The 22,998-nt window shown below is 64.4% G+C and overlaps 1 protein-coding gene across 1 annotated transcript; it reads right to left on the reverse strand.

Moving 5' to 3' along the window:
* TMEM266 (transmembrane protein 266) lies at nucleotides 1-22,273 on the reverse strand. The gene is made up of 9 exons (XM_059677955.1): nucleotides 22,145-22,273; nucleotides 21,057-21,245; nucleotides 14,351-14,505; nucleotides 12,039-12,112; nucleotides 11,243-11,299; nucleotides 10,289-10,427; nucleotides 9,564-9,679; nucleotides 5,804-5,972; nucleotides 1-1,109 (listed from the first exon to the last, which is right to left on the reverse strand). Exons 1-9 carry the CDS (start codon nucleotides 22,156-22,158, stop codon nucleotides 544-546), a joined length of 1,479 nt encoding a protein of 492 aa, XP_059533938.1. The 5' UTR covers nucleotides 22,159-22,273; the 3' UTR covers nucleotides 1-543.
* Between the last annotated feature and the right edge of the window lie 725 nt (nucleotides 22,274-22,998).

The raw sequence follows: 22,998 nt of genomic DNA on the forward strand, positions 1-22,998 counted from the left end.
TCGTTGCGGCTGCTTTTATTACAAAGCTGAGTGTGCAAAATGGCGTCCCTCCCCAGGACACGCCCACCCACCTCCAAACTCATCCCTTCCGTCCGTGAGGGTGGAAACTAGGGTTCGTCTTAAAAATACTCAGAAAGGCTCATGCGGAAATGAGAGGATGAGGAGCCACGTGGGCTCAGGGGTTGTCTGAGCCGGCCCCACCCAGGTGCCTGGACAGAGGGTGTGGGTGGGGCTGGGCCCCGCTCACAGTGCTGCTCCCAAGGGGCGAGGGGCCGGGGGCGAAGGCGATGGCAGAGGCTGGGCCACAGGCTGGTTCCGGTGAAAACGGTTTAACACCCCAGCCAAGCACCACCGTCCAGATCAGCCAGAGGGGGCGCCAGCGCTGGGCGGTGAGGTCTGAGGCATGTGTCCTCCTGGCCTGGCGTCCCCTCCCTGGAGGCAGGCGGCACCCGAGCGGCCAGGTGGGCTCCTGGGTCCCTCGTGTGGCCCTGGGTGGCCTCTGGGCCCCGGGCTGTCCGCCCGTCACCCCAGCCCGGTGGGGCGCTAGGCTTCCGGGACCCTGTGCAGCGTCTGCTCTTTGGATTCCAACGAGGAGAACGGGTGCAGCGGGGGGGCCTGGAAGTGGAGGGTGGGCTTGAGCTGCAGGACGGGGAAGCCCTCCTGGTTCTTGCGGTTGAGCAGACTGACCCTGTGCGCCAGCTCCGGGCTGGTCTGGGGGGAGCCCGCGGGGCTGGGCTGGGCAAAGGGGGCTGGGTCCCAGGCCCCCTGGGACGGGCAGGGGTCGTCTGACAGGGAGGACAGCAGGTCCTGGACGGTGGTCTCCGCCACGGGCGGCTGGGGTGGCGGTGACAGCGGCGGGGGGGCGGGGCGGGGCTCGGAGGACAGCTCGCGGGCCGTGCTGCTGTCGCTCTGGGCCCCGGTGACGGAGCTGCCGGTGGAGCAGGACGCGCTCTCGGAGGCGGAGGCGGAGGCGGAGCTCACCCAGGCGCCCTTGCTGCTGAGCTTCAGGGGCACGTCCACCGAGAAGAGGTCCGAGGAGACGTCGGGCCGGTGGATGTCTATGGCAGCCGTGGTGACCACACACACGGCCGGATCCGGGACGCCGCTGTCTGCGAAACAGGAGGGGTGCTGTGACGTCGCCTCTATAGACTGTGGGTCCACACGCGGCAGGGCTGAGCCCCACCAGCCCTGGGAGTGGACGGTGGTGTGACCGTCAGAGAGTTCCAGACCCAGTGCACACGTATGTCACATGCACAACATTGACACAACACAGGATCGCCAAGCACAAGTCATGGGAACGGTGGGGCAAAGGGGAGGATGGGGACACTACCCTCTAGATCGCCGCCCTGGTCCCCCCTCAGCTTTCCTCACTCACAGCTCGCCCCCAGCACCCTACTGCAACTCGCCAAGAGCTGCCACCCTGTCTCCCTCCAGCTCTGCACTCTAGCTCATCCCCCTAGATTGGCCCCTAACACCCCTGGTACCTACCTAGTCCCCTACAGCTCCCCATGCTACAGCCCCACTCCGGTTCCCCATTCTAGCCCCCCCCCCCCCCAGCACACATCACCCTGGGTCACCACCTTGAACTCCTCTACTTTGAGCCCACAACCCGGGCCTGTGCCCTGACCTGGACTCGAACTGTGATCTGGTTCATCGGTCGATGCTCAATCACTGAGCCACGTGAGAGGTGGGAGGGGAGCAGGGAGCAAGAGGTGAGAGCAGAGGAAGCAAGAGACGGGAGATGAGAGGTAGCAGAGAAACAGGAAGAGAGGAGGGGAGAGGAGTAAGCTAGGCCCCAAGCGCTGGACACGAGCTCACCCCACGAAATAGCTCAACCCGTACTCCCCCCTCCAGCTCACTAACCTAGGTCCCCACTGGCTTGAACCCTAGCATCCCACTCATGCTGGCCCCCCCTAGCTCACCCCTAGATCCACTCTAGCGCTCCCCCTCTACTTAACTATAACTGTCCCCCCCACCCGACTCTACCTCACCCCTTAATTCACTCCTCCAGCCAGCCCCCATAGCGGCCCAGCATAGCTCACCCCATGCATGCCCTCGTGCTCCCCACACCAGCTGCCCACCTGGCACCCAGCTCACTCTACTAGCTCCCCCTCTGGGGTGCCCCTCTGACGTCCCAGTCAAGCTGGGACCATAACTCCCCACTTTAGCTCCCTCTTTAGTTCATCCCTCTCGCTCAAACCCCAGCTCCCCACACGCGCTCCCCACTCGCTAAAAACCCCTAACTCGCCTCACTAGCTCCCCACTTTAGCTCCATGTAGCCCAGCTCCCAAGAGCCCATGTTTGTTCCCCACTCTGCCACCTGCTAGCCGTCTAGACCAGCTCCCGTCTAGCTTGTAACTCGGTTCCCCACTCAAGTTCACCCCTAGCCTGACCCCTAGTACCCCAATCTCTCTCCCCGCTCTCAATCACCCCCTAGATCCCAGTCAAGCGCACACCCTAACTGCCCACTCTAGCCCCTTGCTCCCCTGCAGTCTCCCATTTCCCCACTGGTTTAGTCCTCGCGCCCCCTCTTCAATGCCCACTCTAGATCACCCCACACTCCAGCTCCCCACTCCACCTCCTCACTGTAGCTCCTCTAGTTCACACCACTAGCTCCCCAGTCTTGCTCCCCACTCTGGATCACAGCCCCAGATCCAACTACAGCAAACTGCTCCAGCTCACCCCTCTAGCCCTAGCCCACAGCATGAACCCTCACTGCCCCCTCTAGCTCACCCCTCTAAGTTTCCTCACCCACTTGCTCCCCATGTGCCGCACCACCCTCGTACCCTCCCCTAGCGCATCCTCTTGCTGCCCACTCTAGCTCACCCCCCCCTTGATCTCCCTAGCACCCCACTCTGTCCCCGCCCCTAGCTAGTCCTGCTAGCTCCCCCTGTAAGCTCACCCCTCTAGTTCACCCCTGTGAGTCCCCACACTAGAACCCCACTCTAGCTTGACCCCTAGCTGGACCATCTGGCTACCTCTCTAGATCTCCCCTCGTTCCTTATTCCAGCTCACCCCTCTAGCACCCCACCCTCCTCCCCGCTAGTTCCAGCCTTCAGCTCCCTACTTCAGCTCACCCCCACTCTAGCTTGCCCCCCAGTTCCTCATTCTATACTGGCCCCTCTAACTCCCCACTAGCTCACCCCTCAGTTTGCCCTCATTGCTCCCCCTTCTAGATCACCGCTCTAGCTCACCCCCCTGGCTGCCCTCAGAACTCCCCACTCGGCCTTCCCACTTGGGTTCCCCCTCCGTCTCCCTGCTCTAGAGTCTCAGTGTTTCCAAACACCTGGCTCTCCGTTCTAGCTCCCCACTCCGGTCAGCCACCAGGTGGCTCCCTAGTTCCCCAAATTGGCCCCCCACCCCCCGCCCGCTCCTGCTCCATGCTCTTGGTTGTTCCCAGATCCCCCCTCTAGCTCACCCTCCAAACCTCCCTCTGAACTGCCCTGCTAACTCCCCACTCTGACTCGACCATTGATCTCACCCCCCCAGCTGGGCCCACGCTCCCCACACTTGCTCCACAATCTCACTCCACACCCTGGTTTTGCCCAGTACCATGCCCCCGGGGTCCCCCTCTAACACGGCAACATAGCTCCCCACTCAGCTCGCCTCCAGAACTCTCCCCTGTAGCCCCCCCTCTCCCAGCCCCCCTCCAGCCAGACCTTCCTCCCTTCCCAGCAGCTCTGGTGGCACAGGGCAGGCCAGTCCTGCGGGCTGGGCAGGGGTGGGGGGCTGAGGGCGCCGTGATGTGTGGTGAGGACGTGGCAGGCCCACCAGGGGCTGGAAGGTGTGCGTGACGGGGAAGCTTCGAGACCAAGACATTCGGGAGGAAAGTTTCACTGACTCCACAGGCTCTCAGGTGATTTGTGCAGAGACGCTCAGCACAGCTGGCGGGCGTGGGTGTGGCCGTGACCACAGCTGCTGAGAGCCCGGCACCCCACCCCGGGCACCCTCCCCCTGCTGCTGTGACGCCCTCGAGTCTGCAGGTGAACCCCGGGGGGGGGGGTTGCACCCTCGCTGGCCTCTGGGTCACCGTCAGCAGCACGCGCTGCCCTGTCCCATCTCCAGAGGGGCCCAGGCCCCAGCGTGTCCAGCCATCACGTCTCACGTCGCGTAGATCTGCCGCGACACAGCTCCTGGGCAGAGAGGGGCAGCTGGGCACCCTCCTCCCTCGAGGATCCGTGCAGCCCTCCTGCTCCTGCCTGTGGCTCAGAGGCCACGGGGGCAGGTGCCCCATAGGGAGCGCGAGGAAGTGGTGAAAGAGGAGCTGAAGGAAGCAGGGGTGAGGCTCCAGGGCTGGCCGGGAGGGGCATTTCCAACTGCCTCCAGGGGTGCGTGTTTGGCACATCTGTGGGAGCCCCACGCCTCAGGCACCCCTCGTCTCCAGGACAGCAGCACAGACCCATCGCCCCCAGCTGGTGACACAGCCGAGTAAGCTTCACGCCTGACCCAGCTTCGTCCCTTCCCGTCCGCCTCCTTCCTGGTCCTGGAAGTTCCCACCATGGGGCTGAGGGAGGCGCAGGACAGACGGCAGGACGCACAGCGTCACCGGCTCCTAGGAACACGGGGTTAAAGCCGCGGCTGCTTCGCAGGCTCTCCAGCCCAGACCTTGGCCCCGGGCCCAATCGGGCATCAGGGGCCAAGGGTCTAGAGGCGACTGGCTGAGGGACAATAATGGCCAAGCTGTTGCCTCCAGAGCTCCGATCCGGGGAGGCAGAGCGTGCCTGTGCCGGGAGTGCTCGCCTGCGTCCAGGCGGCTAACCGTGGGCTCCCGGGGCTCCCGGTCACGGTGGCCGCGTAGGCCAAGGCTGTAGCTCCCCCCCCCGACACCCCCGCCAGCACCTCCGGCCTCCGGCCACATCAAGATGACAGCCCAGCGACAGAACGACCGTCACTGAGCGCCGCCTGAAGCCCTGGCCAGTCGGCTCCGCACAGAGCACCGCGGACTGAAGGAGCGGGTTCGATTCCAGTCCACAGCACGTACCTGCCACGAAGGCCCAGGTGCGTGTGGGAGGCACCAATGGATGTGTCTCACTCTCTCTCCCAGTTCCTTCCACTGCTGCTTTGCTGAGCCCTCCCCACGCCGGGCATTCGGAGACCCTGTCCCCCCAACAGCTTCCTGGCTTTTCCCTGCGAACGGCCTGTCGTGCTCACGCTGCAGCCCCTCCTACAGCCGCTCAGCCCCAAACCGCTCTGGCCTCGGCGCGTCCCAGGCGTCTGAACAGCCCGAGCTCAGTCCTGCCGCAGCCTCCGTTTGCAGCTCGGCTCCCCAGGCCCCGCCCGGCCCAGCACGAGGAGCCGCCGTCTGCAGACCCAACCCCTCCGCAGCTCACCCCCGGGGCCGGGCAGGGCCCAGGCAGCAGCGGACCTTGGCCTCTACCTCCCAGGAGACCTCAGCACGGCCAGCTTCCGACCAGAGCACACGCCCAGCCACGAACACACGCACGACCAACGCGTCAGGCACCAGCCCGCTGGCCGTCCTGCTCCGTGGGCTCAGCCCTGCACCACCGCTCCTCACGGCCGTCACGCCAGCCCCACCACCAGGCGCCGAGGGTCGCCCTCCCACGATGTGCCAGAGCCACAGGAGGGCACCCACGCCCACACGAGGGACACCTGGCTGCCCGCTCGGGTGCCACCGGCACCTACGACATGAGGCCACTCGACCAAGACCCGCAGACACGGCAGCTCCACCTCAGGCGCAGACACAGAAAGGCAGCCAAGAGGAGGGGACAGGCGTGTCCCAGAGGAAGGAACACTCCAGACCCCGGGGAGGCGAGGCGAGGGGCTCCCCGCGCGGGCAGCCTACCGGGCGAGGGCTGCAGCGGCTCCGCGTCGCCCTCAGTCGCCGTGTCCTCCACCACGTGGTAGCGGCTGCGCGGCCGCAGCACCTGTGGCGCCCTCAGCGCCTCCTCCCGCTCCGCGGCCAGGTCCAGGTCCTGCTGGGCCAGGTGCGCCCGCAGCTGCCGGATCTCAAACTGCAAGAGGAGAGGGTTGTGGGTCTGGGGGGCGAAGGTGGGGTTTGTGGAGAGGCAGGCGGGTACAGACCAGCGGTCTGGGGCCCTGTGCTCACGGGGGTTCTGAGCACCCAAAGGCTGGACTGCACCACAGAGCCGCCTCCGGGTAGTGTGTCCGGCCTCACCCGCGGGCCCTGCTGAGGCGGAACCGGAAACAGCTGTGCTTTGTGGGAAGCACCTGGAGGCCGCGGGGAGCCTGGGTTTGAAGCCCCGTCCGGTGTCTGTGCTGATGATCTGCAGCGGGGACCACCCAGGGCACTGACTAGCTGGCGTCCTCCCCCCAGCGCTGCACTCCGGCCCCACTCACAGGCTGCACCCCGCTGCACCCCGACCCCGCTCACAGGCTGCACCCCAACCCCACGCTGTTCCCCACCCTGCTCCCACGCTGTGCCCCACCCCGCTCACAGGCTGTGCCCCGCTCCCACGCTGCCCCGACCCTGGTCTCAGATGAGGCTTAGACTCTGGCCTCAACAGCCCAGCACTAAAATGGGGCCGTTGGCCTCAAAGGGTGAGAAATCGGCTGACGTGTGCCGGGGTGGCCTCGGCCCGGGAAAGGGTTCCAGCGGCCCCTCAGGCAGAGACTCTGAGGTCACAGAGGCCCAGAGGCAGCCCCTGACCTCTGGGGGAGGGAAGCCTCCTGCCAGGCCGATGGGAACTCCCGTGGGCACACCCAGCCCTTCTCCAAGGCTGCTCCTCGGGCGGCAGGCCCAGCTAATGGCCTCCGGGCCGCTCGGAACGGATGCATTATTGATAACTTGTAATCGATAGCACGCTGCCCGCGAGCGTCCCACTGGACTTCAGGCCAGACAGCCGGAGGCCGGGGCCTGCCCAGCCCAAGGCCACGCGGTAGACACAGAGCCTGGCAGTGAGGGGGGCCGGGAGGTGGGCCTGAGAACACCCACTGCAGGGCCCCTGGGCAGGCCTCTGGGAGGGACGGGGCCTGTCCTGGATTCGGGGGGGAAAAGGAGGTGCAGGCACTGCCCTCCTTAATGCACGTCGTTAGCTGAGCATCGCTAATCAGAGAACCAGGTCCCCGGGGAAGCCACTCGCATTACTGGAGCGAGGGCCCCCCCCCCCCTCGGGGCTGGGCTGTAATGTGCCGGGGGGGGGGGGGGGGCCCTGCCGGTGGGACTCCCAGCGCATCTCTGCCTTCGATGGTCTGGGCTGAGTGCAGTGGACACGCCTTGGCCGATCGATGTGCACTCTGGCCGGAGCGCGAGGGCAGCTAATGCAGCAGCAGCCACGTCCTCCCGTCCGGTTGGTGCTGCCGGCACGCCCGCCGGCCTGCACGCCCGCCTGCTCCTGGGATGCAGCCAGTGGTGATTCCCGTTAGGGCTGCCGTCGTTGGGGACAATAAACACCAGGAGACAGCGGCAAACTTATGATTTAGGAGCAGGGGAGCCGAGTGCAAACTTGGCCCCTCGCCATCCACCGTGAATGATGGGTAGTTGGCCATAAATTTAAATTATGGCAAAAGGATAACATCAGTTATTCCTCTGATGGCTAATTTTATCAGCTGAATAGGTTTGTCATTAAAGCTATCGGCTGTTTTACAAATCACTTCCCATGTTTTTTTAAAACACACAGCGGAGACCTTGAACAATCCAGGTAGCGAAGGCTATTGTGCTGAGTGGGGGCTCCCTGGAAGGAGCCAGCACCAGGCGCCCCCAGAGTCCAGGCAGAGCCCTTTCCTGGGGCTTCTGGCCCACGGAGGGCACTGCGGCCTCAGGGCCGAGGCCCAGCGAGCGATCTGCCATCGGCATTGTCTCGGGGCGCCGGCGTCCACAACCAGGCGCAAGGCTGGCGCAGGCGCCCCGGCTCCCTGACGGGGGGGGCATGACCCTGCCCGTGAGGGGCCAGAGTGGTGGAGGGAGGGGAGCAGGACAGCCGACAGGTCTTGGCCTGATGGATGCGCCCCCCACCTGCCTCCCCGAGATGCCTGTAGCGTGGGGTCAAGATGATCACCTGCTTCTTAAAGGAAAAGGCGGGGGCGGGCACTGGGGCAGGGAGTGTCACTAAGCGAGATGACACCTTTGGCTCCATGGAAAGGGACAGAGAGGGCCCGTCATGAGGACGGGACGGCCTCGCTTACGGATCAGGTGACTGTGCAGGGGCCGGCTTCCTCCTCGGCTCCGAGACCACTGCCTTCAGCACCTGGCGCCTTAGGTGTGCCTGCAACTGAGCTCCGCCCACAGGTGGTGGCAGAAGCGATGTCGCCACCTTCAGGCCCAGCCAGTAAGACCCTGTGCACATCCCTCTGTCCCTGGGCTAAGGGAGAAATGAATGCCAGGACCTGGAATTGGGAGGCGCCTGGAGGCAGTGAGGGACACAGGCCCTTCCCTCCCAGCCTCAGCCTGCCCGTCCGGGTGGCCATTCCGGCAGGAGGAAGGCGGCCCACAGCCCTGAGGGCACTCCCGCTTCCCTGACAAGCGCGAGGCCCTGGACTCGATACCACGGAGCTACCAGCTCTGACCAACTCAACATGAGCCACAATCCCTGACTGCGCATTTGTCGGTGGTTACCCCGTGATTCAGCATCTCTCTCTCGGATTACATTTTCTGAGGCTCCAATGAGCCAGACTGTATAGAGAGACAGAAATAGAGATAGAGAGAGAGAGAGAGAGAGAGAGAGAGAGATAAGGCACAGTGGGGCCTTGACTTACGAGTGTCCCGACTAACGAGTTTCTTGCGATCCGAGCCGTCTCTCGGCCGGTTTTTTGCTTTGAGCTGCGAGCTAAAATTCGGGTTACGAGCCAGCTTCAGATACCCCACCGCTAGCTGGCGCAGCGAACGTCACAGTGAACCCCACCACATCAGCCCAGCACCACGTGTCTCACTCGTTCACTGTTGATTTGACATACGAGTGATTTGAGTTACGAGCTCCGTCACGGAACGAATGAAACTCGTAAGTGAAGGCCCCGCTGTATAGGTATAGATACAGATATACAGATATACAGATATACAGATACAGATACAGATACAGATACAGATAACGTCCTGTGGGACATTCCACAGGCTTCCCGCCCCTCCGGTGCCGCCTCCAGCCGCGAGAGCCGCCCAGGGAGCAGGGACCCAGGCTCCCCTCCTGGCCGCCGGCCCCCTGTGCGCTCCCAGCCTGCTCGCTGGTGCCAGGTGTCCTGCAGAGCATGCAGCCTTGCTGCCCGCCCGCCCCGGCCCCGCCTGCGGACGCTGCCATCCCCGCCCCTGAACTCCCACAGACGAGGACATGAGGGCAAAGGGGGCAGGACCCGGCTACAGTCCTGGGGACGGAGGGCCCCGGAGTCTTCACCACGGTCCCCAGAGAGCAAAGCCCGGCTGGCACTCAGGAGTGTCTGGGCCCAGCAGACAGGCTTCCCCTGCGTCAGAGACGCTGTGCCCAGAAGACGAGGGCTGAGCTGCCGGCTCGCTGGTGCAGGCTGGAGAGCGGAGTGGGTGCCAAGGGCCAGTGCAAAGAACCTGGGCCTGGCTGGGCCTTCGAGACGCACCCCGTCCCCCCCCCACCTCTGATCTCGGCCCTGCACAGACCGAACAGAACCCCTGTGCCCACGGTTACCCCCTGCTCCTGGCAGATCTGCGTCAGCCTCTCCAGCTGCTCGTCCTGGACGACCTTGGCCTTCTCGTACTGCCGGATGACCAGCTCCAGCTCCACCTTCACGGGCAGGACGTACGCTGCGGCAGAGACGGCCGTGAGGACCAAGGCCAGCCAGCGGGTCGGGCCGAGGCGCATCCCTGAGGGCCCGGGGCCCAACAGCAACCAGAGAGTGTGTGTGTGTGTGTGTGTGTGTCGTGGGGGGGGGGCGGCCCTGCCCTGGGGGCTGAGATCTGTCCTCCTAGTGGCAGCACCTCCACTGGGCCAAGGGCTCCACCAGCCAGCAGCTCCCAGACACACTGGCTGTTGGCGAGCGGACAGGCCTGGGGGCACCCAGCTGGGCCCTGATGGACACAGAGCAGCACCTCAACCAGGGACCCAAACAGCCGGTGGCAGCTGCAGGGGCACTGGCTTGTGAGGAGCTAGTCTTCCCAGGGCAGGCCCGGCTGTCGGCTCTCAGGTGGGGGCGGCCACCCAAGCCAACGAGAAAGTCATGTCGACTGCATGAGTGACCTCTGACCTTTGAGCTCAGGTGTCTGCGTGGGACAGCGGGCAGCATGTGAGCGGTTCCTGAACTGACCCTGAGGGAGCAGCGACAGGCTGGGCTCTCCCGCGCGTCCCCGCCCACCACGGAGCCGGGGACCCCACCCCGCCCCACCCTGAGCCCCAGGGAGCCCTCGGACACTCACCATCGATGACCCTCTTCACCCGCCAGATGCGGAGCAGGATGATGAGGCTGATGGCGTCCCAGGGGCTCCGGGGCCCGTTGGCCACAGTGGACGCCACCATCGGGGCCAAGGACAGGACGATCACGGCCCCGTCAAACACCTGGGGAGGGGGTTCCGTGCTGGCGTCCTCGCTGCCCCAACCAGAGTGCCGGCCAGGCCGCCCCTGCCCCGGCCCCGCTCCTGTCCCCCCAGTGAAAGGCCCCGCCCCGGGCAGTCTCCCCTGACGCGCTCGGCGTTTCGGGACTCCCCCCCCCCCACAGGTGCTCCTGCGCACGCTCCGTCCAGTGACCGCCGCCCCCCAGCTGGTCCTCCGTTCAGAGGGGCTGGGCTGCTCCAGCCTCCCCTCCCTCTGGGCTGGGCCTGCAGCCCCACGGCCCCCCCTCCCCCTGGGCAGCTGGAGCCCAGAGCCTGCCCCGCATCTCCGTTCTCTGTTCTCAGGAGGCAGGGCCAGGACAGGCAGGTCCCAGTCTTGTGACCCTGCAGCTCCAGCCTTCCTGAGACCTCAAGGCAAGCCTCTCTGCTCAGAGAAAGAAGCTAAAAGTGGGTGGGAGGCAAGGCAGGTGGGCAGTAGGCAACGCCGCCGTGGCCTTGCCGCTGGACAGCCAGGCCTCCCGCCTCCCGACCCAGCACATCCCAGTCTCCACTCGGGGGGCAGGCCCGGCCCGGAGCCCGGCCCGCTCAGCTCCCCACCTCGGGGCCATCAGACGGCACCCGCTGGTTTTAAAATACATTTCAAAACGATTCAAGAATAAGTTAAAGTTCTGCAGAACGGTGTGGGGACTGTTTAGACCCCTTTCCTGGGAACTCTCTCGTGTTCCCTCCGGCCCACCCTCACGGGGACCCGCGTCCAGGGCGGGGGAGCAGCGTGTGACCGGCCCCGGCCCCCGGGGGCGGCTTCGGGGACCCTGGCCTCACCTCGATCTTGTTCTCGATGTAGTCCCAGATCCCCAGCACCACGATGCGGAGGACGGTCTGAGGGAGACACAGAGGGGTGGGTGACGGCCCTGCCCCACGGAAGCTCCGGACCTGGAGTCCTGTCCAGCACGGGAAGCCGTCCCACCACCCAGTGCCCTCTCCACCCGATCCGAGTGCCCATGAGGGTGCCAGCCCCTCGCTCATGTCCTCGGGGCTCCCCGGCCCACAGCACAAGCTCCGAAGCCCCCTCTCCAGGGGCCGCAGCTGGGAGCCGCACTCCTTTGAGGCTGAGGCACCTCCAGGACAATGATCTCGGAGGGCTGCTGGGACCCCGGGGATCTGCCCCCCAAGTCTGACCCTTAGCCCTGGGTTCACCCGTCGATTCCACAGGCTGCAGGAGTCATCTGTGACTCACTGATGCTGCCCACACACCCCACACCCAACCCACACCCAGGATTCTGGACACCAGAGAGAGAGAAAGAGACAGGGAGAGACAGGGATAAGGAGGGAGAGAGAGAGAAGTGAGCGGACTTGCTAGCTGGGAGAACTGGATCTCCATGTGTAACTCCCAGGCCTTCAGACCGCCACGCCCCCAGCAGGAAGCCAGTCTTGTCACTTTCCTGGGAGACCCTGCCCGCAGCCCCTCCTCAAACAGGCAGGGTGCCCTGTGACAGCCTGGGAGCTGCCGGAATGTGCGCGGGCAGAGGCAGGGCTGGGGTCCTGCTCCCACAGGTCAGTGCCCTGGGCTGTCCGCTCCCACAGCGCCCTCCCGGGAGGAAGAGGAGCCCAGGCCTACCTCGGAGAAGAACACGGACAGGATGGCCAGGCTGATCCAGTGAATGACGCCGGCGAACTGGAAGGCGCTGGAAACTGCAACAAACACAGGAACAGGCCGCGTCAGGATGAGGACGTGGATGCATTGGGAGTCCAGCCGCCGGGAGGCTCGGGTCTGACGGAGTCAGGCGGTGTCTGAGGTGGTGGAGGGGTGGGCCGCCAGGCCATGCTTTCCTCTACACGCCCCCCCCCCCCCAGCCGCCTCTTGGGGTTCCAGCTCAGCCCTGCCGTCTCCAGGGGCTTCGGGGAACATGGGCCTTTCGGACCCGGGGCGGCTTGTCAGTCTAGATGAGCTGCCGGGACGCCCCACAATCAGCCCCAGAGCCACACGTGAGTGGGGACTGAGGCCCCTCACTGTGACGTCTCACTCTGCAGGCGGAGGGGCTGGTGTGGGCCAGGCTGTTTCAGGGAACAGCTGGAAGGAGGACTGGGGGAGGGAGCGGGGGCCGGGGGCAGCCAGCCCCCCAAAGTGGCAGAGCACGTGGCTGGGTCTGCCACGTTGCCCAGTGGCTCCAGCAGCCAGGGTGCCAGCGAGGAACAGCCGCCATGCCAGCTCCCACCCCTGCCACCGGCACCAGCTCCCGAGGCACCAGCTCGAGGCCCTTCAAATACAGGAGCCAGGTCAGCCTCCGGCCGTGCAGGCACATTCACCAGGTGGCGGACCCGAAGCAGGTGCCAGGGCCAGGGGGCTCTGATGGAGACGGGGGTGCAGGGTGCTCCCGGGGGGCAGGCGTAGGAGGTGCTGGCAGGACATCCTGGCAGTGGGGCCTAAGCGGGCACAGGATGCCGCCGGAACAGGTGCTGCTTCCCTTCTGGGCCACAGCGGGGCCCGCACTCAGCTCAGGGTCCCCTGGGCTGGAGGACGATGCCAGGGTCACCACAGGGGCAGGTGGGCCCCACACCCTCCCCCAGAGCTCTGAGGCTGGGGAACCCTGCGGTGGCAGACCCCGGTCTGGAGTGGGGGTGGGTGGGAAGAGGGCTGCGATCCTGGGCTCCAGGTGGGGGACTCGGGCTCCCCGGGCGCTGGGCCAACGTGACCCTTACAAAGGAGCCCGGAGATGCCAGTCTCCGTCTCGGCCACAGGAAGACTCGTGGGAAGAGGCGAGGCCCGGGCTCTGAAAGGGCCTCTGATGATTCCGAAAGCAGAGACCCTCTCCCCGTTGTCTCTCCAGTGAATTCCTGGGCCTTTTCACGGCAGCTTCAGAAGAGCTCTAAGTCTCTGTGTTTTATGGGACTTAAGATGCTGTTATGAGCTGCTCTGGGTCTCCCACCAGAGCCGATCTCCCGGAGATTTCATTTTAAGCCACATTCCAAGGTGGGCCAGGCCCTCAGCCCCTCGGTGCCTGTCAGCCCACCCCAGGGAGACAGACTCGCTGTGGACAGACCTCGGAAAAAGCGGACGGGTGGGCGTGCGGGGGGGGGGGGGGGGGAACGCCCGCCGCGTGGGGGCGAGGGTACCGTGCTGGCCATGTGCGCCTGAAGACTCTCTGACGGGAACCCAGGGAGCTGACGGGACCCCTCCCTGTCGGGGCGGCTGTGGGCCTGGAGGCGCCTGAGAAACCAGTCTGGGCTCTGGGGTGACTGGTCCGTGGTCCTGGGCGTGGCCAAAGGCAGGAAAGGAAACCCCGGGGGGAATGATCTCATCTTCTGTCTGTGGCCTTGAAGGACCCACCTTCTGAACTGGGGCCTGTGGGCACCAGGAGTCCCAGCCCCTCCCCAGGGAGGCCCCTGCTCTGGCAGCCCTGCAGCCAGGACGTCCAGCAGACGCGCTGTGGGCCTCCAGGCACCCAGAGCCGGGACCAACAGCTGGGAGGACGTGGGAGGCCCGTGGCTCTGCCCGTGACCGGCCTGGGGCCTGAAGTCCCCGCTGGAGGCCGCCTCGCCTGGGCTGATCTTCCGGGTCTTTGCTCCCTGTCTGTGAACGGGGTGCCTGCGGCTCGCCCCCTCACGGGGTCACTGACGTGGGCAACACAAGGAGGCGCGCTCCCTGTGGGGGCTGCTGTCAGGCACAGGGGAGACGCCTCCACACGAGGGGACTCTTCAGGCTACAGAAGTTCCCACCCAGGAAACTCCCAATGGGAAGAACAAAGTGCATGCAGGGTCCCACCGTGTCCTGATGGGTCTCGGGCGGTGGAATGCTGGGAGGGCACGGAGCGGCCACACCGGTGAGGGGGGCACACTCCCTGGCGGTGGCGGGTCGCTGCTGGCGGGGACCCGGTGGGTGCACGGGGAATGACAGCGTACGTATGTGCACGGGACCCTCTGGCTACTCACACTGGAGGAGCTTTATATCTATTAGCAGCTCCAGGGTCAGGAGAGTCACCACCAACATTACACAGGCTACCAGGACACTGTTGAGACTGGCACTGAGCAAAAATACCTGCCACACGGCCGCCCTCTTCCCGCAGCACGGCCTCAGCCAGGTGGACCTGCGGGGACAAGAGTGGGAGGAGGCGCTGAGGGGGGACCCCAAAGGCCCCGCCCTCAGCCCCCCGCGGCCCCCTTCCCGCGGAAACACAATCTGTCGGGAGGCTGCGGAGCAGAATGACGAAGAGGGGTCTTCGGGCGTCTGATCCACTCCCGTCAGAAACCCAGGATGCGGGGCAAAGGGGGTGCCCGTGAGGGCCTGGAACGCGGAGGTCAGAGGCCGAAGGAGGCGGGGAGCCCTGCCTGCAGCTCCTCAGCCCGTCACGGAGGCTCAATGAGGGCGTCGCTGGTCCAAACGCACCGCGCGGCCGGCACGAGCTGAGGACGACGGTGGTGTTGATAGAAGGTCTCGGCCACACACTGGGCCACCCCCTCCTTCCTGCCCAAAGGGAGCGGACAGCCCGTGCCCAGCCCCCGAGACCCCGAGGGCGTCCCCGGACGGGGCTCCTGTGGGAGGTTTCCTCCTCAGTCGGCCCAGCGGAGCCTGCAGAGCCCCCAGCGGTGGCACCAAGCTCACGGCTCAAGAAGCCCGGGGGGAAATGGGCTCAGCCACGTCTTTCCGGATCTTTCTACATCTCTCGGAATGAAAGGCAGTCCCGGGCTCTGGGGGAACGCAGACTGGGGTTCGGTCCCCAGCGCGGGACGCTGGCCCCAGGAAGGCGGCACTAACCTGGGGACAGAGGGGGAGAGGCCACCAGGGGACGGGCCAGGCGTGTCTGTCCAGGGGCAGGAAGGACGAGGCATGAAGCCTCCGCCTCCAGCTCAGAGGGGCAGAGGCCCCCGGGAGCCAGGCGCCCGCCCACGGGTGCCGTCAGCTGAGCTGCTTTTGTGCACGAAGACCCTGAACTGTGAGACGTTGGCTGTCACTGCTCGGCGGACCTGCTCTGCTGACCCATCCGTGTCTCACCTACTCCCCCGCTCAGCCCACAGGGTGACATTCCTGCCCCTTCCGGGGCCTATTTCAATCTTCACACCTCTCACCCAGGCCCGGCTCAGCACTTCCCTGGCTTCCTGTCACCTCCTCCCCCGCCACAGGCACTGCAGGTCTCCAAGGCGGCCCGGCTCCAACCCCACACCCTCTCACCCCAGGCGGACGGTCCGTGGCCCCTGAAACTGATGCAGATTCGCTGCCACCTGAAGGGTGGGCCCAGCACCGCTGCAGGGACCAGTGAAAGGGCCCCGTGAGGTCGCGTTCCAGGGCGGCAGCGCGCGGAGCAGCCGGCTGAGTTGGGTGCTGAGGCCTCCTGGCCGCAGCGGCTTGGAGCGCAGGACCGAGCGGAAGGAGCAGGCGCCTGGCTGGCCGGGTGTTTGGAAACTGCTAACTGCTAACAAAGTGTCCTGAGATTCGGAAGAGGAGACGGTGTTTTAGCAGAAGAACAGGATGTGTCTCGCTCCCCAACATCCAAGTGGCTAAACAGCGGCCGAGGAGCTTAGTGGCCCAAAGGGAAGGCGGCACTGACGGCAGTTTGTTCTTAATCCTCACGCGAGGGTTTGTTCTTATTTTTGCTGTTTCCTTTTTAGAGCGAGAGGGAGGAAGAGAAACATCGATGTGCATTGGTGTGCGGGACGATGCTCCGACCAACGGAGCCACGGGCAGGCTGACTTCCGTCCTTTTGCTGTTGCTGATTTCCGAGAGGAAGCGAGAGGGAGAGATGGAAACATCCACGATGAGAGAACGATGGGTCGCGGCCTCCCGCACGCCCCACACGGCACGGAGCCCACAGCCCAGGCCTGAAGACATGCTCTGCCACCGCGTCAGCACCAGCCCATCCAACCCCGAGCCCGGTGCTCAGGTGGTGCTGCCCGGAGCGGCCACCAGAGGGCAGCGTGTCCCCGTCTCTATCTCCGGTAGCAGGAGGGCAGCGCCAGGAGGCCACTGGGGCTGCCAAGGCCGAAACACCAGGAGCAGATGGCATGTCCGGCAGGTGGGTGGCAGAGAGATCCTGGGGGGAGGGGCCGCGGGCCGTGACCGCCTCGGCTTGATATGCTTAGGAGTCTTGGTAAACGCTTGAAAGAATGGCTCTGGAATATTACAATGAACATTGGCGAACGTCTGATGGCTCCTTCGTGTGAGGCAAGGCCACGGGAGTGGCCCTGAAGAGGTGGCTCCAGGTCTCTGCTCTGTCAGGCAGCGTCCCACACCCGGTGCTGAACGAGCCCTTTCTGAGGGGGCAGGTCTGGTGCCTGGACGGCAGGGCTGCGCTGGCTCCTGTGGGGCTGGGCTCCCGCTGGGCAGAGCTGCGGGATCCGGCTCTCGCTCGGCAGGGCTGCGGGATCCGGCTCTCACACGGCAGGGCTGCGGGATCCGGCTCTCACACGGCAGGGCTGTGGGATCCGGCTCTCACACGGCAGGGCTGTGGGATCCGGCTCTCGCTCGGCAGGGCTGCGGGATCCGGCTCTCACACGGCAGGGCTGCGGGATCCGGCTCTCGCACGGCAGGGCTGCGGGATCCGGCTCGGTGGCTGCCAGGCCATCCAAGGGGAAGGGTGAGCGGTGGGGGGAGCAGGAGCTGGGGGGACTGTGGAGACCCTCACGTCGTCCCAGCAAGTGCCCACAGGCAGTGCAGCCATGGGTCCCCAGGGGCCACAGCAAAGCCCACTGCCCTGTAGGCAGCCCTGTCAGCCCTGCACTGAGATGCTCGCCCCTCAAGTCCCCAGAGGAACAAGGGGGGGGGGCCCAGGGAGTCGGAGCTGTCTGGCCGCAGGCACGGAATGAGGCCCACAGCACCGCTGGCCTGCCTGGCGCTGACCGTGGCGGCACTGCCGGGCCAGAGGCTAGGACCCTTCTGGTTGCAAAGCTCTCCCACAGGGACGGAAACTACAGCCCTGCACCCGCCCCCCAAAATGCACACCATACAGCACTGTGCCCAGCGCCCCGAGGAGTGTGTGGGCGCCTGGCCTCACTGATGGGTCAGCTGAGCACACCGGGACCCAGGTGCAAACCCGGGACGGAGTCGAGACCCCACGTCCCCAAATGCTCCGCCCCTGTGATGCTGACGGGCCGGACGCACAGGCTCGGTGGTCTCCGCTGTGAGCAGAACACCCCGAGGCCCCCAGACTGCCCGTCGCTGTGTTTATGCCGCAGGATTAGAGCTGCCCGAGGAGGCCATGGCGCTGCCTGGAACCCAGCGTCTGCCCTGACCCGGGCCTCTCACTTCTGCTGGCGACCGACGCTGTCCAGCTCTTGGGATGGGCCCCGAGCACTTCACAAACGTCACCGCGTCGAGCTGTTTGAAAAGCCGGTTCCTTCAACTCCTTCCTGTTGACAAACACCCTGGGGAACAGCTTGACTTTCCCATCTGCTCCCCATCTTTCCCATCTGGTGGCAACTGGTGTCTCCAAACAGCAGCCCCGTGGCTGAGGCCTCCGAGCGCAGCCCCGGAGCCTGTTTCCTGACCCCCCACTGGCTCAGCATCACCCATCCTTGGGCTGCCGTTCCAGAATATTACCAACGTCTGCGAACCAGAGCACGGTGCTTGCTGAGCACCTGCCACACACACCTCCTGTGAGGACGGGGGTACAGGGCCTCAGAAAAGGGCGCATGACCTACATAGGGGAGGTGTCGGTAGTCCCTCCATCCGCATACGGCCAGTTACGGCTAAGTGCCCACTAGACGCCCCGCTGTGCTGGGTGCTGAGCGCCTTCCCTCACGGAGCCTGCGGCCTCGCGAGTGGTTCTGGCTGTGCAATGAGCCCCGGTCCCAGCCCACTCGTGAAAAGCACAGAAATAAAGGAAGCAGGAGAGGGAATGAGCTCACCCGTAGGACTTCTCCAGACAGACAGGTATCCACCTGTGAGAACCATCGGCCCAGCGCCCACAGGGCCCCCTGCGCTGAGTGTCTGCATGGGGGTGGGCTCCGTTCGCGTTCTCCTGGGGAGAGCCTGACCACAGCAGAGGTCCTGCCCGGCATCCTCCGTCCCTGCACCCACGTCCAGGAGGGAGGCCCAGCAGCACGCCCAGGCCCAGGATCCGGCACACGTGCCTAACGAACCTGCCAGCTGGAGGTGAGGTGACTGTCACAGCCCTTGGGGGAACTGGAGAAACCAAGTTTCCATAGGAGCAGCTTCTTCGGTTCTGCAGTCAGAGCTACAGGTCAGCCCTGCACCCAGGGGAGGGGAGAGGGAGGGGAGGGGAGGGAGGGGGGGGAGCAAAGCTGGTGCCGCTGGGTCACGGAGTCTGACATTCGCTTGTCCCAGAATCCAGGCTTCTTGCACCCTCAGAAATGACGAGCTCAGGCCAGGAGGTAGGAGCTGCCACCCCACTCGGGGGGCGAGCCCCCAAACTCCTTCTGGGGGCGCAATGGCCGACACGCACCGTGTGGGGGTTCAGGGCATTGCCCACACAGCTCTGAAAAGCTGCCTCTGGCTCAAGCCTCACCCAGGAGGTAACGGTGCTGCTGGATCAAGTTGGCCATGAGGCCGACTCCCCCCTCTCGAGTCCTGTGTTGGGAACTGGTCCCGTCTGAGGCTCCCTGTGCCTGGCAGGGCTGGGGAGGGAGCCAGTGGCTAGTTTCCAGGCACACGCGCTTCTCTGCCCAGCTCTCTCCGTTCTCAGCTGTAGTTCGGCAAATCCGGGGTTGGCCACGCTCCCCCTTCCTGTTTAGCCAAAGTCCAGATCCAAGGTGCCTCCGAAGATGGCTGGGGCTCTAGAACCCCGTAAATTCAGCTCACTTTCCTTGGGGACCTGACCCTAAGTTTAAATTGCTCTCCCTCCCTCCTCCAGGCAGCGCTGAGAGGGGCTCTGCTGCCACCCCGTGGTGGCCCGGGTGTACACCCCATCCTGGGAGAAGTGGGGCCATGGGGTTTACTGTGCTGAAAGATAATGTATCTGCGAATTTACTGCCTTCTTAGTCAGTGGAAAGTCTTTGCAGTTCTTGGACTCCGAGAAAGAGGCTAACCTGTGCTTATCAGAAAGGAACTTGTGATCTGAATTGAATCTTTATTTCCTCTGTGAGGCGTCAAGAACCCCCTGGAAGCCTGCGTCTCCTCAAAATACACAGGGTGGAGGTCCCAGGGTCAGCCCAGGGCTCCGGATGCCAGAGGAAGGGCTGTGCTTTCACAGATGGGTCCCGGGGACATCGAGAGGATGGGCTAATAAAGCTCATTTTTAACTTCTTTCTCCTTTGGGGGAAAATGACGCAAAGATTTCACGAGGCAGGAACGTCCAGGCTTAACACTGCAAAAGGTCATGGCAGGGACGAACCTGCCTTTTAACCCTGAGCCACAAAAGGCTTTTCCTTCTCCTAAAAAGATGCTAAAACTGTACCGAGTCCCGAGGCAAAGTGACTTCTCTCTTTAGGATGACTGTGGAGGGTGAGGAGTTAGCTCAGCGGCGGGCCAGCCAGGACCCAGGCCTTGAGTTCTGCCCAGAGCCGGGTCCCCCGTGGCTCTCCCTGGACTCCACGCAGGTCTGGGGCCAGCCCCCGCCTTCCCCAAAGGAACGGGCTTCCCCTCTCTTCCAATCCTCATCGTAACATGGCTCCCCCACCCACTCACTCGTGCAAGTCCTTCCTTCCCTCACAAACCCCCGTCCCCGGGCTCGCAGGCGCTGACCCCTGCCCTCGGGAGCCCAGGCCAGTGCTGGGACAGACCCCACCCGAGAGCCCAGATGCAGCCCGGGGGAGGGGGGCGGGGAGAGGACGCTGGTCCTCGAGCAAGACAACAGGGGTGCCAAGGGCGTCGGGGCTCCTCCCGCCCCCTCTGCCTGCAGCCCTTGTCTGCTGGCAGCTCTGCAGTCACGTGCGTCTCTGCTTATGAAGATGTGCTGTCCTGGACCTGACTGCAGCCTGACGCCTCATGCCGCCCCTGTGCCCGTCGTCTCTCTGACTGAGTGCCCCCTGCCTCACCCCCAGGGGCAGCAGCCCTTGTCTACGCGGCCTCCCCCCAGCTTCCCCGTGTGGGGCCGTGCGGCTCCCCGGCAGACTCGGCCTCTCTGGCCTTCCCCTTGGGTGGCCTCCCGTCCAGCCCAGACCCGCACGCCGGCCAGGCTGAGAGAAGGTACAACCTCCAGTCTGCACCAGGAGGCGGCTCCCGCAAACCCAGTGTCCCTCCTCCCAGGTGGTGGCGGGGTCCCTGAGGAGAGCCCTGTGCCTCGGTTTCCCCGGTGAATGGGGTGGTGTCCAACACCAAAGAATGAGGACCAGAGCCTGGTTACGTGAGAGCACCAAGCCGGGTCGAGAACCCATTGTGGCCCTCGAGTCAGAAAGTTTGCCCAGCCCTGCTCTAACCAATACTTTTCACCAGCTCCTAAGACAGCCCAGAACCTTCAGTTTAGATCAAAGCAGAGCTGGCTGGCCAAGGGCAGTGCAGCCCAAGTCCACTCCTTAGGGGCTCGGTGACCCCCAGAGCGCGGCTGGGTGGGTCCTCAGGGGGAATGTCAATCCTCAAACTTCACCCAGTGGCTTTCTCCGACTTCCGAGCCAAAGCGACCTGAGACGCTGGTCTGGCAACGGCAGGCATTTCTCAGCCCAGAGCCTTTTTCCAGGGGAAAGGGCCTGCGTGGTCCCCCCACCCGCCCCACTCGGCACCTCGCCCAGAGGCGGCCCCAGCACCTACCCTTCTCTTTGGTAATCTTCGTCCAGATTTGACAGGAGCTGCGAGCCCGCCGCGGAGAGGTCGACGGGGCCCAGGGGCAAGTCCCGATACGCAAAGCTCGCCAGCTGCCCCGCAGCGACGCTCTTGGTCTCCTCGTCCCCTTGCTGGGAGATGATCTCCACCTCGGACAGTCCTCCTCGGGCGGCCGGCCTGGGGGCGACAGGCAGTCCCCTCCGTGCGGGCCCTCGCCCACCCGCGAAGGGGGTCGCGGAGGATGACAGGCCGACACTGGGGAGCTCTGCCGCTCAGGTCTCTTCCCACCCCTGAACTAACCAGCCACGCTCAGCGGCAGTTACCCAGGAGCTGAGAGCCGAACCCGCCTGCTTCTCTTCTGCTTGAATCGTCCGGGTAACCGGGGGAACAGTGGGGTTTCCATCTGACCACCACAGGGGAGCTGCCCGAACCGCCGGGTTCACCAGGCCCGACTCTGGGTGTGGGTCTGTTTCAAGCCCTGCTTTTGCTCCCCGTCAGGCACAGGCAGCCGCACTCCTCACCGCGAGGCATTTACAAAACGACCCCAGGCCCTCAGACGGCACAGCCACGGGGCGGCCAGTGGATGTTTATGGGGGACCCAGCTCTTCCAGATGTTTTCAAAAAAGGGGGTTCTGGGTTGAACCTGTTCTTCTCTGCGGGTCCCAAGAAAACTAAGGATAACGAACTAAACACAGAGCTTTCTGACCACTGGGGTATTCCTGGGGGACTGAGTTTCCGAGACTAATAATATTTAGCTCTGCTTGGCTGGCGTGGCTCAGTGGTTGAGCACTGACCTAGGAACCAGGAGGTCAAGGTTCGATTCCCAGTCAGGGCACATGCCCAGGTTGGGGGCTCGATCCCTGGTGCGGGGCATGCAGGAGGCAGCCAATCAATGATTCTCTCTCATCGTGATGTTTCTATCTCTCTCTCCCTCTCTGAAAGCAATAAAAATAAGCAATAATGTCAGGTAATGCAGCTGGCCACCGGGAGCCCTCCGTCCCCAAAGGGCCGGAAGGAGCCGCGGTAGGCCCGCAGCTGACTGAGTGCCAGGAAGGGAGCAGCTCCGTGCGACTTACTGTGGGCTGCTCATGTTGAGGCGCAGCCAGAGCCACGGTTTCCGTGGGGCCTAGCGGGGCTCGGCTGCCTGGGAGCCTGTGGTCAGCATGTCCCAGCGTGAGTTCTCCCAGGCCCACACGAATGGCACCCTGAAAACAGACAATTGGAGAGGAATTATTACACTCGGGCCGTTTAAAGATGGAAGTCCCTCACCACAATGCTGAACAGATCCCTAGATTATCTTCTGGGGGACAACAGGCGCGAGTGACCGCGACCCTCCTGTCGCACACAGAGGGCGGACGAGCCAGGATGGGCCCAGGCTCGCCGACGTTTCATCCACGGCTCTTCCCACCACCCGCGCCTCAGGAAACCGGGTAGTTTTATGTTTCAGCGGCAGGAATCTCCATGATAAGGCTTGTCTCCAAAATCGCAAGTGTCCCCCCATTTCGTCCTCCACTCGTTTCCGCCTGGTGACGCCCCTCTCCTCCTCTGGGGGTCTCAGTGAGGAAAGTCGGAGCCCCTCCCTCTGGTCCCAGGGGTCGGCTCTGCCTGCTCCCAAACGGTGTGAAAGCGGACTCACACCATGTGGCTTATTTGTGTCTGGACTCTTCAGCTCGGCACGTGGCCTGTGAGAGTCATCAGGCGTCTGCACTGATCCGTGCTTGCTCCTCACTAGCATGTGGCTGAGTAGCACCCGATTCTATGGAAATTCCACAACTTATATGTTCATTCACCTGTTCATGGAAACTTGAATTGCTTCCAGCTTTGGCTCTTATGGAAAAGTTGTCAGAACATTTTTGTGCAAGTCTTCTATATACATACTAGGGCCCGGTGCACGAAATTCGTGCAGGGGGCGGGGAAGTCCCCTCAGCCC

Source organism: Myotis daubentonii, chromosome 21, assembly GCF_963259705.1.
Source record: "Myotis daubentonii chromosome 21, mMyoDau2.1, whole genome shotgun sequence".
NCBI lineage: Eukaryota > Metazoa > Chordata > Mammalia > Chiroptera > Vespertilionidae > Myotis > Myotis daubentonii.

Coding starts and splice junctions, on each gene's coding strand:
- TMEM266 (XM_059677955.1), bottom strand. Junction 10,428..11,242: donor ACATCGAGAACAAGATCGAG/GTGAGGCCAGGG, acceptor CCCCCTCCCCAG/GTGTTTGACGGGGCCGTGAT. Junction 5,973..9,563: donor AGATCTGCCAGGAGCAGGGG/GTAACCGTGGGC, acceptor CTCCTCTTGCAG/TTTGAGATCCGGCAGCTGCG.